At 35.8% G+C, this 18,774-nt stretch overlaps 2 protein-coding genes across 2 annotated transcripts; both read left to right on the forward strand.

Annotated features, from left to right (window-relative positions):
- The first annotated feature begins 409 nt into the window (after positions 1-409).
- Positions 410-7,740, forward strand: LOC108812043 (CLIP-associated protein). The gene is made up of 21 exons (XM_018584186.2): positions 410-897; positions 988-1,143; positions 1,243-1,305; positions 1,505-1,573; positions 1,711-1,876; positions 1,966-2,127; positions 2,242-2,339; positions 2,657-2,731; positions 2,815-2,883; positions 2,976-3,061; positions 3,132-3,249; positions 3,424-3,522; positions 3,598-3,952; positions 4,062-5,857; positions 5,946-6,044; positions 6,461-6,565; positions 6,679-6,753; positions 6,856-6,924; positions 7,005-7,073; positions 7,166-7,267; positions 7,354-7,740. Exons 1-21 carry the CDS (start codon positions 565-567, stop codon positions 7,510-7,512), a joined length of 4,323 nt encoding a protein of 1,440 aa, XP_018439688.1. The 5' UTR covers positions 410-564; the 3' UTR covers positions 7,513-7,740.
- Positions 7,741-12,511: 4,771 nt separating this feature from the next.
- On the forward strand, positions 12,512-14,733 carry LOC108808123 (uncharacterized). The gene is made up of 2 exons (XM_056988207.1): positions 12,512-12,718; positions 13,661-14,733. Exon 2 carries the CDS (start codon positions 13,745-13,747, stop codon positions 14,693-14,695), a length of 951 nt encoding a protein of 316 aa, XP_056844187.1. The 5' UTR covers positions 12,512-12,718; positions 13,661-13,744; the 3' UTR covers positions 14,696-14,733.
- Positions 14,734-18,774: the final 4,041 nt, after the last annotated feature.

Raw genomic sequence — 18,774 nt, forward strand, 5'->3', positions numbered from 1 at the left:
AAAACCGCCATCGTTGATATAAGATGCATTTGAATTTTGTCATCAAGTGTTTGGTTCCATTTGGATCTAACCGATTTACCCATTTTAAACATTTCTACATTTAAAAAATATTCGACAATTAATTGTCAAAGAAGTTAATAATCACAAGAAAAGCTTATCGGCACTTTCTAATTTAGTTTATTTATTTATTGCGAGTTCGGTTCAAATGTCTTGTTACTAACCTACCTAACAAAAGGATTGAACCGGTGAGAATCGGTACCGGCGGTTAAGTTCGGACCACAATACAGCTACTACTAATAGTGTGGCATGAGAGTGTAATTAATAAAAAGAAGAAGGGGCAAGTTCTCAAAATGGCTAAGCCAACCACACGGTTTCGTTTTTTTAATGGTCCTCAAATGACTGGTTAAGTCTCTCAACTAGAGTCATCTTTACTCTTCTTCTCACTTTCTAAAAGTAATTAAGCGGCACTCTCTCTCTCTCTCTCTGTTCATCGATTCGGTTTTGATTTGGGGGAATAGGGCAGATCTGAAGGGAGGAGAGCCAGATCGGGGGGATTGCTAGGTCATGGAGGAAGCTCTGGAAATGGCGCGAGCCAAGGACACCAAGGAGCGCATGGCTGCTGTGGAGCGTCTCCACCAGCTCCTCGAAGCTTCTAGAAAGAGCCTGACTCCCTCGGAAGTGACTTCGCTTGTCGATTCTTGCTTGGATCTCCTCAAGGACAGCAATTTCAGAGTCTCCCAAGGCGCGCTTCAGGCCCTCGCTTCCGCCGCCGTCCTCGCCGGCGAGCATCTGAAGCTTCACTTGAACGCGCTTGTCCCTGCCGTCGTGGAGCGGCTTGGCGACAGCAAACAACCGGTTAGGGATGCGGCGAGGCGGTTGTTGACAACTCTCATGGAGGTCAAATTAGTATTTATTATTATTATTATTATTATCTATTCCTCCTTTTTTGGCATTGACATAACAGTTTCTTTATTTTGTTTCTTTAAGGTTTCATCTCCGACGATTATAGTGGAAAGAGCAGGTTCCTATGGTTGGCTGCATAAGAGTTGGAGAGTTAGGGAAGAGTTTGCTCGTACTGTCACTTCTGCCATTGGTCTCTTTGCATCCACCGAGCTCCCTCTCCAGCGTGTTATTCTTTCTCCGGTAAAAAGGAATCAACAGTGTTTCTTGGTTGTATTGATTGGATGTTGTCAAATCTAGTTCGAACGATCTTAAAATAGTGTTTCTTTTCTTATCTAACAGATACTTCAGATGTTAAATGATCCGAATCAAGCTGTTAGGGAAGCTGCAATTCTGTGCATTGAGGTAAAGTTCTTAACTTGTTTTGATTGAGTAGTTTCTAATCATTGAGGCACCTCAAATTACAGTATTATGAACTAGGTAGTAGTGAATCCAGTAAACTTCGTGTAGAGAGTTTCATCAATTTATCTGTGGAGCCCTGTCTATTTGTTTTAGAGATTTCATGTGTTTTTGCTTCTAATATCTCACTTCTGTTTTCTCTCAGGAGATGTACATGCAGGGTGGAAATCAATTTCGCGAAGAGCTTCAGCGCCACCATCTCCCATCTTATATGGTAAATCTCAGATTAAGATTCATCCCTGTGCAGTTCTAGCATATGTATTCCATATCTATCTGCATCATGGCTTAGTGTGCTTTGTTGAAGAATAGTATAACTGCCGTTTGCTTAACCCCTTCTCTGTTTTAAATCAGGTAAAAGATATTAATGCTAGATTGGAGCGCATTGAGCCACAACAGCGTTCTACAGATAGCCGTAGTAGCCACCATGTTGTTAATGAGATTAAGGCTTCAAGTGTCAATCCCAAGAAGAGCAGTCCAAAGGCAAAGACTTCCACAAGAGAGAATTCTTTATTTGGAGGTTAAGATCTTTTCCCCGAGGATTTGTCTAAAAATTGGCGTTGTATTGTGTCTATCTCAGCTAATTTGTTTTGTATCTGTGCATTTCAGGAGATCCTGACATCACCGAGAAACCAATCGAGCCGATCAAAGTGTACTCAGAAAAGGAGCTGATTCGAGAATTTGAGAAAATTGCTTCAACACTTGTCCCAGAGAAAGACTGGTCAATGCGTATTTCAGCTATGCGGAGGGTTGAAGGACTTGTTGCGGGAGGTACTTTAATCATCTCCTTTTTTTGTCCGTCTCTTTTGCTTTGACCGCTATCCATGACATTTTCGGTTAGTCAGTGTCACAGCTCACATCTGATGAAATCTTTCTCTGTTGAAGGTGCGACTGACTACTCTTGTTTTCGAGGTCTCCTGAAGCAACTTATTGGTCCCTTAAGTACACAGTTATCTGACAGGAGGTCTACCATTGTTAAGCAGGTTTGATAAATTGTCGCTTTGATATTTTATTATTAAGATTTAGAGTTCGTTGTGATTCTTCTTTGCCCAACAATGGAGACAAATTGAGTAGTTGACATGTCGTGAGGAGTGCAATTTTCATTAGTTTATTGGAACTCATTCTTTTTACTGTGGCCGGTGCTATCTTTGTATTGTTTTTACTCATTTTAACCAGAATAATTCAGTTTGCTTAGTTCTAGTAGTGGTGAACGGTATAGTAGTTTAAGGCGGCCTTATATTATATAGTTTTGTATCTCTGTCATTGCGTGTCCTTCATATGCTGTTTCTCGTGTACATAGGCTTGCCATCTCTTGTGTCTCTTATCAAAAGAGCTACTGGGTGATTTTGAAGCTTGCGCTGAGATTTTTATTCCAGTAAGCTTAAACCCCTGTCATCTATATGCTTTGTGACATTAAATGCATATACATTCATGTTAATATTGTTATATGGTAATCAGGTACTTTTCAAGCTGGTTGTGATCACGGTTCTTGTAATTGCAGAATCTGCTGATAACTGCATAAAAACGGTAAATTATTAGCTTTTAAGATCTTGTCTTCTAGAAGATTTGTCTGCGATTTTAAGTTTTGCGCTTACACTTATGCTTTCTTGCTATTCCAGATGCTGCGTAACTGCAAAGCTGCCCGTGTGCTTCCTCGCATAGCTGAGGCAGCAAAACATGACCGTAATGCAGTTTTGCGAGCAAGGTATACTACGGCCTTCGTATCAATCATAAGATTTTTGATTTTATGGAGGCTGACCCCAGTTTTTATACAGGTGTTGTGAATATGCACTGTTAACACTCGAACATTGGCCTGATGCTCCAGAAATTCAGCGGTCAGTTGATTTATACGAAGATCTGATTAGATGCTGTGTTGCAGATGCTATGAGTGAGGTAGGTCCCTTGTTTCATCTGCGTGGGAAGGCAGTCATTAGGGTTCAGTGCAAGTAATAGGATATAGGTTTGCATTAGTTACTTAGTATCAAATGATTTGAATCTCTTGTATTGTATTGCCCATCGATCATTCTCGCTTGTATCATTGGAAGGTGTTAATATATTGAATAACAGGTACGGGCAACTGCTAGAATGTGCTACAGAATGTTTGCTAAAACTTGGCCGGATCGTTCTCGTCGTTTATTTTCCTCCTTTGACCCTGTCATTCAAAGGGTAAGGCTTCTCAACTGTCTATATTTCTGCTTATTACAATTATCAGACTTAATAATGCATTCCATATGTTCTCAGCTAATAAATGAAGAAGAAGGTGGAAGTCATAGGAGACATGCCTCGCCATCTGTCCGTGAGAGACACTCCCAGCCTTCATTTTCTCAGACGTCTGCTCCATCTAATTTACCTGGCTATGGGACATCAGCCATAGTCGCTATGGATAGAAGTTCAAATTTATCCTCAGGAGGATCTCTTTCTTCTGGGCTACTCTTATCCCAGTCAAAGGATCTCAATAAAGGTTCTGAACGTAGTCTGGAAAGCGTGTTACAATCAAGCAAGCAGAAGGTTAGTGCAATTGAAAGTATGCTCCGAGGACTGCATGTATCCGATAGACAGAATCCAGCAGCCCTTCGTTCGAGTAGTTTGGATCTAGGTATTGAGCTTCTTTCCTTGTGAGAGTATATCTTGTTTTCGAAACGTTCTCTGACACAAGCTAAAACATTCTAGCGCAGCTAAATTGTCTTTTTTATCCCCTAGTGCAGGAGTTGACCCTCCATCGTCTCGTGATCCTCCATTCCGTGCTTCTGTTCCAGCATCCAACACTCTCACAAATAGCACAGCTGCTGAATCAATGCCTAGCATTAACAGAGTCAGTAATCGCAGTGGTGGCCTTGGTTTGTCAGATATCATCACCCAGATACAAGCCTCGAAGGACTCAGGAAGGCAATCACACCGCAGCAATTTGTTGTCCGAGTCTCATCCTAGCTTTTCATCCTTGACAGCTAAAAGGGTCTCAGAGAGAAACGAGAGAAGTTCTTTTGAGGACAACAATGATGCAAGGGATGCTAGGCGGTTTATGGTAGGTCATTTAGACAGACAGCAGATGGATAGCGCTTATAGAGATTCATCATTCAGGGATTCAAACGCCAGTCACGTTCCCAATTTCCAGAGGCCACTTTTGAGGAAAAATGTTGGGGGAAGATTGTCCGCAGGCAGGACGAGGAGTTTCGATGATAGCCAACTGCAAGTTGGTGACATGTCAAATTATGTTGATGGTCCAGCATCTCTGAACGAGGCCCTTAACGATGGACTGAATTCAAGTTCTGATTGGAATGCTAGAGTTGCTGCTTTTAATTTTCTCCAAACTCTACTGCAACAAGGCCCCAAAGGTGCTCAAGAAGTAATCCAAAATTTTGAGAAAGTAATGAAACTGTTTCTCCGGCATTTGGACGATCCTCACCACAAGGTTGCACAAGCAGCATTGTCGACACTCGCGGATCTTATACCATCTTGCCGAAAGCCTTTTGAGAGCTACATGGAAAGAGTCTTACCACATGTGTTTTCAAGGCTAATCGATCCTAAAGAGGTAGTTAGACAGCCTTGCTCCTCAACCCTGGATATTGTCAGCAAAACCTACAGCGTAGATTCCCTTTTACCTGCGTTGCTTCGTTCACTGGATGAGCAGAGATCACCGAAGGCTAAATTAGCCGTGATCGAATTTGCCATCAACTCCTTCAACAGGTACGCTGGCAACCCTGAAATTTCGGGTAATAGTGGCATCCTAAAGTTGTGGCTGGCAAAATTGACACCCTTAACACGCGACAAGAATACCAAGTTGAAAGAAGCTTCCATCACTTGTATCATATCGGTTTACAATCACTATGATTCTGCGGGACTTCTAAATTACATTCTTAGTTTGTCGGTTGAGGAGCAAAACTCCTTGAGAAGAGCCCTCAAACAGTATACTCCCCGCATTGAGGTGGACTTATTAAATTATATGCAGAGTAAGAAGGAGAAACAGAGAATAAAGTCTTATGACCCCTCTGATGCCATTGGGACATCATCTGAAGAAGGATATCCAGGTGCTTCCAAGAAGAATATGTTCCTTGGCAGGTATTCTGGGGGTTCCGTTGACAGTGATAGTGGTAGGAAGTGGAGTTCTTCACAGGAGCCAACAACGGTCACTGGTGGTGTTGTTGGTCAAAGTGTTTACAGTGGAACTCAGGAAAAGCTGTATCACAACTTCAGAAGTGGGATAAGTTCTGCTAGTGATGTGTTGAACCAAAAGGATTCTGATTACACGTTTACTTCAGCTGGTCAGAATTTGATATCAAGAACTAGCCCTAATGGAAGCTCAGACAAGGTTGAAAACTTTGATAGCTTATCTCCACCACGTTTAGAGAAGAATGGTATGAATATGACAAACGCTGATTCCATGGAAGAAAGACATGAAAATGAGGTTTCCCGCGAATTAGATTTGAGTCATTACATGCTCTCATCTATTAAGGTTAGTCCAACACCGGAATCTGGACCTAGCATTCCTCAGATTCTACATATGGTAAGTAACGATTGTCGCATCTGCTAATTCACTTTATCATTTTCTCTTATGGTGCTTTAAAGCATGTCTGATGATTATGCTTTTACAGATCAATGCGAGTGATGGAAGCCCTTCTTCAAGCAAGATATCTGGACTCCAGCAACTAATTGAAGCCTCTGTAGCTAACGAAGAATCAGTTTGGACCAAGGTATATCTATGAACCCTAGTAACACTCGTCGGAGGTGATTGGTCCTGACATTTATAACTTATAGGAAACAATTCTATTTGAAATAATGTAGTTACTAAATATATCTTAAGTTACTACATGATATTATTACTGGGCTAAACAAGATTAGGTAAGACAAGAAAAATGTGGGTTGATAAACTTAGCTGGTGGGTTTCCTTTTTATAAGGCTCTTAACCTATGACTAGAAACTTTACAAGCCAGGCCACGGATTCTTATTGCCATATGGTAGCAGCTGTATTTAACTATTTGTTGTTTTGTCGTTGATTCTTATTCGTCTTGTTGTTTTGAGTCAGAAGTCATCTACTGTTCAAAGTGACTTTACCGTATACGTTTGCTTATCAGTCCTAATAGATATTTCCCTCTTTATATTGTCTCAGTACTTCAATCAAATATTGACGGTTGTTCTTGAAGTGGTCGATGACGAAGATTTGTCAGTCAGAGAAGTTGCTCTTTCGCTGATATCTGAAATGCTAAAGAGCCAGGTTTGTTATTTTTCTCATTGAATAAATCGTCTCTAACACATTGATGGTGTTCCAGTTCTGTTAAATTACGAATGCCTTTTCTTACTTGTATATATCTCACTTGATAATTTCAGAAAGATGCCATGGAAGATTCGGTTGAGATAGTGATTGAGAAGCTGCTTCATGTCTCGAAGGACTCTATTCCAAAAGTAACATATTACATGCTCAAACCTTATTCTTGTGCATTCCACCGCATACTTATATTTTTGAGTGACTCCTGATCTCCTCGTATAATGATAATATCCTTTCAGGTTTCCAGTGAAGCTGAGCAATGTTTGACCACGGTTTTGTCCCAATATGATCCTTTCAGATGCTTAAGTGTATGTAGCTAAGAGTTACCTTCTTCTCACAGCAGCCCCATTTGGTTTTGTACTTCATCTAAGTGATGTCTTTGTTTCAGGTTATTGTGCCACAATTGGTTACAGAAGATGAGAAAACTCTCGTCGCTTGCATCAATTGCTTAACTAAGGTAACATTTCGTGGGGCTGGTTATACAAATTTGCATACATGCAATGCAGTTTTATTCACTGAAACTGACACATAGCTTTCTTGTGTACGCAGCTTGTGGGTAGGCTCTCGCAAGAGGAACTAATGGATCAGTTGTCTTCTTTCTTGCCTGCGGTTTTCGAAGCATTTGGGAACCAAAGTGCAGATGTCCGAAAGGTAAAAAACGAATCGGGAATTAAAAAGAACGGTAACTTTCGACCAATAACTTATATTCTTCTTTGTGATTTGTGTTGTTGTCGCAGACAGTGGTGTTCTGTCTGGTAGACATATATATAATGCTTGGGAAAGCATTTTTGCCGTATTTGGAAGGTCTAAACAGCACACAGGTTCGCCTAGTGACCATCTACGCAAACAGGATCTCACAGGCTAGAACCGGTGCCCCTATCGACCCAGACACCTAACGAGCCACTTTGTGCTCGTGGTTCATTGGTAATCCCCTCGCGTCTTTGGGGGGTTTATATTCATTAAATATTGTTCATTTTGTATATGGGTACGTGTGCGTCTTGTGTTTCTTGTGATATCTTTGCTGTAATTTTGCAAGTTGTGGTTTTTCTTCTAATTCATTTTGTTACAGTGTATGATCTATTTTGCTTTGTTTTTGGGCCGAATCAAAAAAAAAAAATTGCATCTTCTAACTTCTTTTTAGTACCTTTTATTTCTGATGATTAAATCACTTTTATTAGTGAACATACATGTGGAAACCTAATTGTGTGTGTATATGGAAAATAATTGATCTAATTATTCGACTAGAAGCAATATTGTTATTAAACGTGTCTAGTTTCCCGTTTCGGGTAGGAACCGAATTTTCCTCCAGTTTGTAGTTCTCCCTCGGCCTCTCTTCGGTTTGGTACTTCTGAACCAAAACGGTCAATAATTCCTGTAAAATATATATTTTCCTTCCAAATATTGCATAAATTTTTGAGGGGCTGTCAAAATATTCATCCTAAAAATTGTATATGTTTGAAAGGAGTTGTTATTTCATTCATTTTCATATCTATTTTAAATATTTTAAAAATAATCTTAAGAATTGTCTTAAAATATTAAGGTAATTCAGTTTATTATATATTTTAATTAGTTTTATCATATTATATATTTACAAAATAAAATCTATGATTTTTAAATTTTATTTTTGTGTTTCATACTATTTTATATAAATTTTCTGAAAATATAATATTATTTATTAATAGATAAGTATTAAAAATGTAAACGAAAATGGTTTTATATATACACAAAAATTACTAGAGTTTAATATTTTAAAATTTTGTAGAGGTGCCTTTTGAATATATTGTAAAGATACTTTCCTAAATATTAAAATTTGTGACTATTTGAACTTTGAAGTGAACCTTGACAAACAACAAATAGTTATTTTCATAAATCATTAGCTGTAATTTTTTCATAATGTTATTTAGATGCCTTAAATAATGTGCAGTTGCCTACTTCCAATTTATTGTATGACTAGAGGTATTCCTGCACTTCGCGCGGATTGTTGTTATTTCCTAAAATATCTTAATGTGTCATTCAATGATGTCGAGAAATATGTTAGATGTTGGGAGCGATTGGTTGATCATTCTGTCATAGCCGTGGTTTGAGGGGGTGTTTGGGGTGATGCTTTAGTTGGTTTAGCATATTATGTGACCACTTAAGCTGTTTGTTAGAAGCTATGGTGTTGAGTGGTTGGCGGATTGGTGTAGTTGTTGGCTCCCGTACGTGTTAACAGTATACCTTTGATGTATAATTTCTTATAAAAATATTATATTGAGTTTTGTATATCTGTTATGTAAGGGGTGGTCTTATTAAGACATGGTTGGGTATACATTTTGAGATAATATATTTGTTGTTGTTGCGACTTTATTATTGAAGTATTGAGCGGTTATTATTTGTAAGATTCGATGGGTGAAGTTTCCATATGTTATTCAAATCAAGCAGGATTAGACCAAAACTAACCAAGAATCTAATAATCTTCTATATTATTAAAGTTGAAGTACAAATTGGAGATGTTTGGAAACAAATAGAATAAATAAGATATGTTTGGCAATATGGATAGTAGAGATGTGTACTTTCTTTTATTTACACATTTAGCCATTGTATTTTTAATAAATTAATAACAAATGAGAATTGCTTAGAAACATGAATAACATATTTAATACTTTTTTTTATTTAAAAATTTAGCCATTATTTTTATAATAAATTAAACAACATCCTTTCTATATTTCTTTTTATTTACAATTATGTCACTATATTTACAATTCTTTATGGTGAAAATAAAAACACAAACTGAAATATAAATAGTATATTATATAAAACAATTTTTAAAAATATTATTATTACCTTATTTAGTTTAGTCAAATATAAAAATTTCAAGAGTTCAATTTTCAAAAGAAAAAAATCATAAAATTAATAATAATTCATAGAAAACTAATGCAAAAAAAATAAAACTTTGAAACATGGATAAAAGTATGTCAAGAAGAAAAAAAATAATGGCTTATGTTATTAATAAAAATTAGAAATCCATTATATCAGTTTTAAAATATACATAATGCACTAATCTAATTACTTAAAAACATTGTTTTGTCTAAAATAATCATGAAATAAAATTTAAATTTTATATATATATTTCAAATCAAAATAATAATTTAAAGTTGATTTATATCAATAGTTGATTTAAAATATGCATATATTCAAAAATTTATTTTTACTAAAATATTTTCAAATAACCATTATTAAAAAAAGTTTTCAATATATAGAAGAAAATATAACAAAAAGATTAATTTTATATACCAACTAAAATTATGGTTTTTATATTTCACATTAAACTTTAAGAATATAATATATATGATTATTTATAAGATGATACATATAAAATACTATTACTTATATGATTATTTATATGATGGACCAAAAAAATATTTTTGATGTCAAAATGCTATTCTATTATTTATATGATGGACCAATACAATTAATTATATGATGACATATATATGATACATAATAGTGACTAGGGTTGAGCATTCAGGTATCCATTCCCGTTCGTTTTGGATCTGTTTGAGTTTCAGGTTTTCATGGTCAAAGATTTCAGCCTCATTCAAATATTTCTAAATTTCAGTTCGAATTATGACTAGGACCGGACGTTCAGGTATCGGGTTTGTTTCAGATCTGCTTGAGTTTTGGGTTTCCGAGGTCAAATATTTCACCCCATTCAGATATTTTAAAATTTCAGTTCGAATTATATTCGGATCTTTGTGGGTTCACTTCGGGTTCGATAACCCATTTAAATTATTTTTTAAAATTCATTATATGTTTTGAATTTCTTAAAGTCTATAAATAAAATAATATATTGTATATAAATCTGAATAACATATATTAGAATACCTAAACTTAACATATAAATTAGTTTGGTTTAAATTTTGGATCAAAAATCAATAATTATTTTAAATAGTTTTGGTCTTTTGAGTGTACTTCCACTATGTTAGATATTCATATTTGACTATTTTATATATTTCAAATATTTAAACCAACCTAAAAGTATCATATATGTTCTGGGTGTTTTTATATACACTAAAACTAAAAATAATTAATATATATAAGTATATAAATCTTTTTTGGATACATTTTGATATTCAAAAAACTTTGTTTCGAATTGGTTATTGTCTCGGCTGTCTAAATATCAAAATTTTGAATAATTTAGATATTTAATCAATTTTGGTTCGGGTTTGGTATTACTCTTTCGGATCGTGATCGGTTCGGTTCTTCAGATTAGAATTTTTTATCCAGCTTTGATATTGACATGAAAAATACATAGTAATATATTTTTGAAATATACAAAATTTAGTTTAAATTACAATGTATATATTTAATTAATATATAAATATGTCACATTGTTTAAACAAAATATCAATGTAGTATTGTAAAGTTGCGTTCTAAAATCATTTATTTTAACAACAAGTCAAATAAAGATGTTGATTGGAGAGGGAATAAAACAAAGCCAAGAGAAGCACATAGTTTACGAGAGACACTCTATGTATCGAATTTATTATAAAGAAAGTTTCACTAAGATAAATACATTTAATAACTACAAACAAATAATATATTTCATAAAAGTGAAAAATAATATATGCGCTTTCTGAGCGCGGATCAAAATCTAATCATATTTAAACTACGAATACCTTGTTCCTATTTAAACTAAAATGTTATTACCTTTAATCATATTTAAAACTTTTGTTTTTGACAAATATTTCAGAAAAAATATAAAAGAAAAATTAATTTTATTACATTTAAAATAACTTAAAAATAATCAAACAAATAAAAAATATAAGTAAAATAAAGCAGCAATTCTGATGTTGGAACTACAATAACCTCTGATCATCATTTTGAAACTAAAAAAAAATATTTTTTTCTTCTATGAAGAGTAGAGTAAGAAAATTTATAATAGGGGTTTCATAGAAAGATTTTTAGTGACTTATATTTATATTGTTGAACTGTCAAGATCTTCTAAAAATATATGTTGAAATTTTTGATAATCAAACAATTCAAAGTTAAAAATTTAAATTTTTATATCTTTCATTATTTTTCAGTGATTGTAATATTATAAACATAATATACATTTCTCCGTATAATATTATTTTCCGTTAAATCGCGGACAAACAGCTAATTACATAGTATAAAAGAGGTTTTTCTGACAAAAATTTAAAAAGAGAAGTTATTGTAATAACAAGCGTCAAGCTATTTAAGTTTTACTACCAAATTATCAGTGATTAAATCACAATCAAAAAAAACATTTAAAGTAGTTTATTTGGTCTAGAAATCGATAAGTTCCACAATATTTATATCTCAGATGAGTTCCACAATATTTATATTTGTGGTTTATTTAAAGTAGTTTATTTGACCTAGAAATAAATAAGTTCCACAATATTTATATTTAAATACACACAAATTTGAATCAGGATATGCGGACCCAAAAATTAAGATATCCGGATCCGAATTCGGTTTTGACAGATCCGAGATTTTACTATTCTGACCCGGACATCCGGATATCCTATTCTTAGAACGGATCCGGAGCAGATCTCGGATCGGATCTGAATCCTGGATAGTAAATCCCAGGTCCATATATGATCATATTTGCTTATCTTGCGATCATAAACTGCAACATAGAACATCAGATCACCTAATATTTTTTGGCCATTTTTCATCATAGTTCATGTTCAAAAAGATAGTATGTTGTTTAATTTCCAATGGAACACAAAAATTTATCTATGTTATATACCTATATTATGCTCGACATATCTAACTTCATATTTATCTTATTGTTGCTTCTTGTACTTATCTTATTGAGAAGATAAATATGTGTATCAAGTATATATACACATACTTGATCAATAATAAAACTACGCTTTCTCATAGTATCAAACACGTTATCAGCTCGTTTGCTCTTAGAAACCCTAGCTAATAGCCTCCTCTTCCCGGTTCGTTGACAAGGAGAAGCAAGCTCCGAGAAGAAGCAAAGCTCCGGACGAGAAGTAATCTGTACGACGAGAAGTGATCTTCGACGAGAAGAAGTAAAGCTTCGACGATCTCATTCTCATAGACCGATCAACCCATCAAAAGGAGAAGGTATCATCGATAACTATACTAGAACCCGAGTACAAATTTTAAAACCCTAACCGCATTCATGTAGCTATATTTAGCCAACATGACTTGCAAAGAAAACAAAATAAAAACCCTTATCTGTTATTGCGTGATCTGTTAATCCAAAGCTATCGTCGTTCTCGTTTATTTTTTTTAAGATAGCTTCACAGTCACGTTTGCTCTGTGTTTTACATAAAGATATCATCTTGCTCGTTTGATCTGTTTCTCACATATAGATATCGTCTAGTTTCCGTTTGCTCTGGTTCGCATAAAAATTCAATACTCTGTTTCGCTTGTCACAAACCGTACGTTCTATATTGCTCCGTTTTTGTATATCGTTTGCATTATATATATATATATTGCATAGCTCGTTTTGCTCATTACTGCATAACTCGACTGATTAATGTCAATACATAGCTCGTTTGATCTGTTTGCATATTTTTTGCATCATAGCGCCTGTTATTTTGCATCATAAGTGTTACCGCATAGCTCGTCTGATAGAAGCTATAGATCATTCATTTTTTTTCATGAAATCCGAACTGATCATCGTAGTTAGATGCTGCCACTCATCACTCATCCGCCTGTTTTGATCCGAACCGAATACTCATTTGCTCGCTTGCTCTGTTTCACATACATATTTGCTCGCTTGCTCTGTTTCACATATATATATGCTCGCTTGCTCTGTTTCATATATATATATATTGCTCTGTTGTTTACATTATATATATATATTGCTCTGTTCATTTATTCAAACCGACTAATTAATGATCATGCACAGTTCGTATATTGTTTGTATTATATATTGCTCTATTCATCTCGTTATCATGCATAGCTCGTTATATATATATATATAACTGAATTTATATATATATATATATATATATATGTCGTATGATTATATCTAGTGGGGGAAATAAAAATTTTCAGATTTCTAAATTGGCAAATCTCGACTTCCCTGCTTTGAAAAGCAATGGTGAAAATTACCTTGATTGGACACTTGATGCAAGGATCATGCTACGACCAAAAGGACTTGGTGATACGATCATCAGTGACAATAAGTCCAGTGATAAAGATCGATACAGTGCTATTTATATAATACGCCATCATCTCCAAGAGAGTTTGAAAACTCAGTACAGAACCATAGAAAATCCATTGGACCTTTGGAACGCTTTACAGCGACGTTATGACCACCAAAAAACGGTGATACTTCCAAGGGCTCCATATGACTGGAAACACTTGAGGTTCCAGGACTATAAAACAGTAGACGAGTACAACTCTGTCCTGTTTAAAATTGTTTCCATGATGGAATTATGTGGTGAAAAAGTTACTGAACTCGAGATGCTTAATAAGACTTTCTCTACAATGCATTCCAGTAACATGGTATTGCAACAGCAATACAGAGAAAGAAAGTTCACCACATACACTGAGTTGATCGAATGTCTCTTGTTGGCTGAAGCCAATAATGAACTGTTAATGAAAAACAGTGAGATGAGGCCTCCGGGAACGGCTCCATTACCTGACATCTCTAAACTTGCTATAGAGCAAAAGAAAGAGAGTAACCTTGTCCACCATAATAACCAACCCGGCTCATTCCGTGGTAGAGGTAGAGGACGAAGTGGCACGTTTAACGCACACAGGCGAGGACGTGGTCGCAGGAACACACCAAGCTTCAGCCGTGGTCGTGGTCGTGGCCGTAGTGTGTCGCTTAAACCTCAGATCAAGACTGATTTGTGCCATCGTTGTGGTATGGGGAACCATTGGGCAAAGAACTGCCGTACTCCTAAGCACCTATGTGAACTTTATATCAAAAGTCTAACAGAGAAACCGGAAGCTCATATGGTTCGAGACTCAGGATATGAAGGAGATGATGACGAAGAGGACACAGAATATGTCCAGAACAAAGAGGAAGGATCAAACCAAGATACCGAGATGGAGTTTCAGACTTCAGACATTCTGAAATAAGGAATTAAAATTCCATAGTTTTTTATTTTATTTTTTTTCCCCCGGTTTTGGTGTTTTCTTATTTTTTTATGTTTGGTTTTGGTGTTAAACATTATATTATGCATTAATAAATTTTTTATTTATTATATATATATTCATACACCTAAAAAGAAAGAAAAAAAAAACCCAAACATACATAAAAATATATATATAATCGTAAAATAAAAGAAAAGTATATATAATAATAAATCGATTATATACCAAACAATTATTCTTCAAAATTATAAATATATAATAAGTATATACGAAAAATGTATATATATATTTATATACCATACATAAAAATTATAATTAATTATATGTATTGTTTTTGAAGAATGAAAAGTGGAATGGACTCATTTGTGGTAGACAGTGGTACCAGCCATACCATCCTGAGAGACAAACGATACTTCATAAATCTGATTAATAAAACAGCCGACATCACAACCATAGCTGGTACAGCTAATCTAATCGAAGGCTGCGGCCAAGCATGCATTTTATTGTCTAATGGTACACATCTAGAGATAGATGTGCATTGTACTCACCTAGCTCTAATAGGAGCTTGTTAAGTTTCAAAGACATAAGACTTAATGGTTTTCATATTGAAACCAAGGGTGAAGGAAATAAAGAATTTCTTCAGATTTATAATATCACCCAAGGCAATAAAAGAGTCCTTGAGACTATACCAGCATGTGAGACTGGACTTTACTATGTTAAGACTAGTCTGGTTGAGGCTAATGCCGTGATGAACAAAGAACTCAAAGAAGAGTTCACTCTTTGGCATGACAGGTTGGGTCATCCCGGATCAGTGATGATGAGGAAAATCATAACAAATTCAAATGGCCACAATTGGAAAAATAAAAGAGTTATCCCTAAATACCTCACATGTGAAGCATGTTCACAAGGAAAATTAACCACTAGGCCATCACCAGCCAAAGTGAATAAGGAAATGATAAATTTTCTGGAAAGAATACAAGTTGATATTTGTTGACCGATACACCCACCCTGTGAGACTTTCAGATATTTTATGGTCTTAATTGATGCATCTACAAGATGGTCACACGTTTGTCTCTTATCAACTCGTAATCTAGCACTTGCGAGGTTGCTGGCTCAGATTATAAGACTTAGAGCACACTTTCCAGATTTTCCTTTAAAGACTATACGTCTTGACAATGCTAGTGAATTCACTTCCCAAGCTTTTAATGACTACTGTATGTCCATGGTGGTAAGTGTGGAACATTCTGTAGCACATGTCCATACTCAGAACGGTCTGGCTGAATCTTTTATAAAAAGAATTCAGTGGATTGCCCGACCACTCTTAATGAATACCAAACTCCCAATATCAGCTTGGGGACATGCTGTGCTACATGCAGCCGAGTTAATTAGACTCAGGCCATCAAGTGAGCATAAATACTCGCCATCCCAACTAATTACGGGTCATGAGCCAGATATTTCCCATCTAAGAGTTTTTGGATGTGCAGTCCAAGTGCCTATAGCACCACCACAGAGAACAAAGATGAGACCTCAAAGGAGGATGGGAGTATATGTTGGATACGATTCCCCCACGATTATTAAATACCTAGAGCTAACAACTGGTGATTTGTTTAAGGCCAGGTTTGCGGATTGTCATTTTGATGAATCTAAGTATCCAGCATTAGGGGGATATTTTGGTAAGCTGGAAAAAGATATAAAATGGAATCAAACATCCTTAACATGGCAGGATCCTCGGACTAGAGATTGTGATCTAGAAGTCCAGAAAATAATAAATTTACAAGAGCTAGCTAATAAATTACCAGATTCTTTTGCTGACCCAAATAGGGTAACCAAGTCATATATACCAGCTGCCAATGCACCGGTAAGACTTGATGTCCATGAGGGACAAAATCAAGCTGCTACTACGTCTAAACCACAGTTAAAACGTGGTAGACCATCAGGTTCCAAAGACAAAGAAGTTCGGAAAAGAAAAGGTGCAAAGAAATCCGAATCCTTTGAAACCCTAGACATGGAAAAGGAAACTCATGTACCACCAAAAGAAACTTGGGACGCCAAGGATCTAGGTACTGAGGTCCCTGACAATAATGAGATCTCAATAAATTATGTCATGTCTGGAAGGAAATGGAACAGAAAACATGTCGACATGGATGATATATTTGCATACAACGTAGCACTTGAATTGATGGATAATGAGGATCTAGAACCCACATCTATATATGAATGCATGCAACGGCCAGATTGATTAAAATGGAAAGAAGCCATTAATGTGGAGTTAGAATCATTGAAAAAGAGAGGTGTATTTGGACTGATCATCCGGACGCCCCATGATATAAAACCAGTGGATACAAATGGGTTTTTGTGAGAAAAAAAATGAGAAAGATGAAGTCGTGAGATACAAAGCACGACTTGTTGCACAAGGATTTTCACAAAGACCGGGAATAGATTATGAGGAAACTTATTCCCCTGTGGTGGATGCTACGACCTTGAGATTTTTAATAAGTCTGGCTATAAGAGAAGGTCTAGATATGCGGTTAATGGATGTTGTAACTGCCTACTTGTATGGTCCACTGGATAATGAGATATACATGAAAATTCCAGATGGTATTGAAATGAAAAACAAAGAGAGTTCTCGAGAACAACATTGTATCAAATTGAACAAGTCTCTTTATGGATTAAAGAAATCAGGTCGAATGTGGTATAATAGACTATCTGAGTATCTCCTAAAAGAAGGATACAAAAACGACTAGGTATGCCCATGTATTTTCATAAAGAAGTTCAATAAGGGTTTTGTAATCATTGCAGTATATGTAGATGATTTAAATATCCTAGGAACATCTGGAGAAATTTCCCAAACTGTTGAATATCTCAAGAAAGAATTTGAGATGAAAGATCTCGGGAAAACAAAGTTTTGTTTGGGTTTACAATTTGAGTATGTAAAAGATGGAATCCTTGTGCATCAAGAAACATATACAGAAAAGATAGTCAAGAAATTTAATATGGACAAATCTCACCCATTAAACAGTCCCATGGTCATGAGAAGCCTTGGTTCGGACACGGATCCATTTGGTCCAAAGAGGGACGATGAAGAGATCCTTGGTCCTGAGGTGCCATATCTCAGTGCCATAGGAGCTCTGATGTATTTAGCTGGCCATACACGACCAGACATCAGTTTTGCTGTGAACTTACTATCTAGGTTCAGCTCATGTTCGACCCAAAGGCACTGGAATGGGATAAAACATGCACTTCGTTATCTACAAGGAACGAAGGATTTGGGTCTTATGTTTACTAACCAATCTAAGGAAGGTTTAGTTGGTTTTACTGATGCAGGTTACCTATCTGATCCACATTTTGGTAGATCTCAGACTGGATATGTTTTTACACATGGAGGGACAGCAATATCTTGGCGGTCCATGAAACAGACTATGGCAGCTACTTCCTCAAATCATGCAGAAATATTGGTGATGCATGAGGCTAGTCGAGAGAGTGTATGGTTGAGATCCATGACACAACACATCAGTACCACTTGTGGTATAACCAAAGGAAAGGATCCACCTACCATCCTATACGAAGATAACACAGCCTGCATTGCTCAGCTTAAAGATGGATACATCTAAGGAGACAGGACGAAGCACATTCTTCCAAAGTTTTTCTTTACCCGCGAGCTCTAGAAGGCAGGAGAGGTCCAAGTGTTACAAGTCAGTTCAAGTGAGAATTCAGCCGATCTCTTCACCAAATCCTTAGCCACATCAGTGTTCAAGAAGCTCGTGCACCAGATAGGCATGCGTCGACTGAAGGATCTTCAGTGATGCATTCATCAGGGGGAGTTCATGTGTTGTACTCTTTTTCCTTATCTATGGTTTTGTCCCATTGGGTTTTCCTGGAAATGTTTTAATGAGGCAACATCAAAAGCATGAATGAACCCTGAACCGGATGTGTCGATCAAGGAGGAGTGTTATATACCGATATTATGCTTGACATATCTAACTTCATATTTATCTTATTGTTGCTTCTTGTACTTATCTTATTGAAAAGATAACTATGTGTATCAAGTATATATACACATACTT

Source organism: Raphanus sativus, chromosome 6 (assembly GCF_000801105.2).
Source record: "Raphanus sativus cultivar WK10039 chromosome 6, ASM80110v3, whole genome shotgun sequence".
NCBI lineage: Eukaryota > Viridiplantae > Streptophyta > Magnoliopsida > Brassicales > Brassicaceae > Raphanus > Raphanus sativus.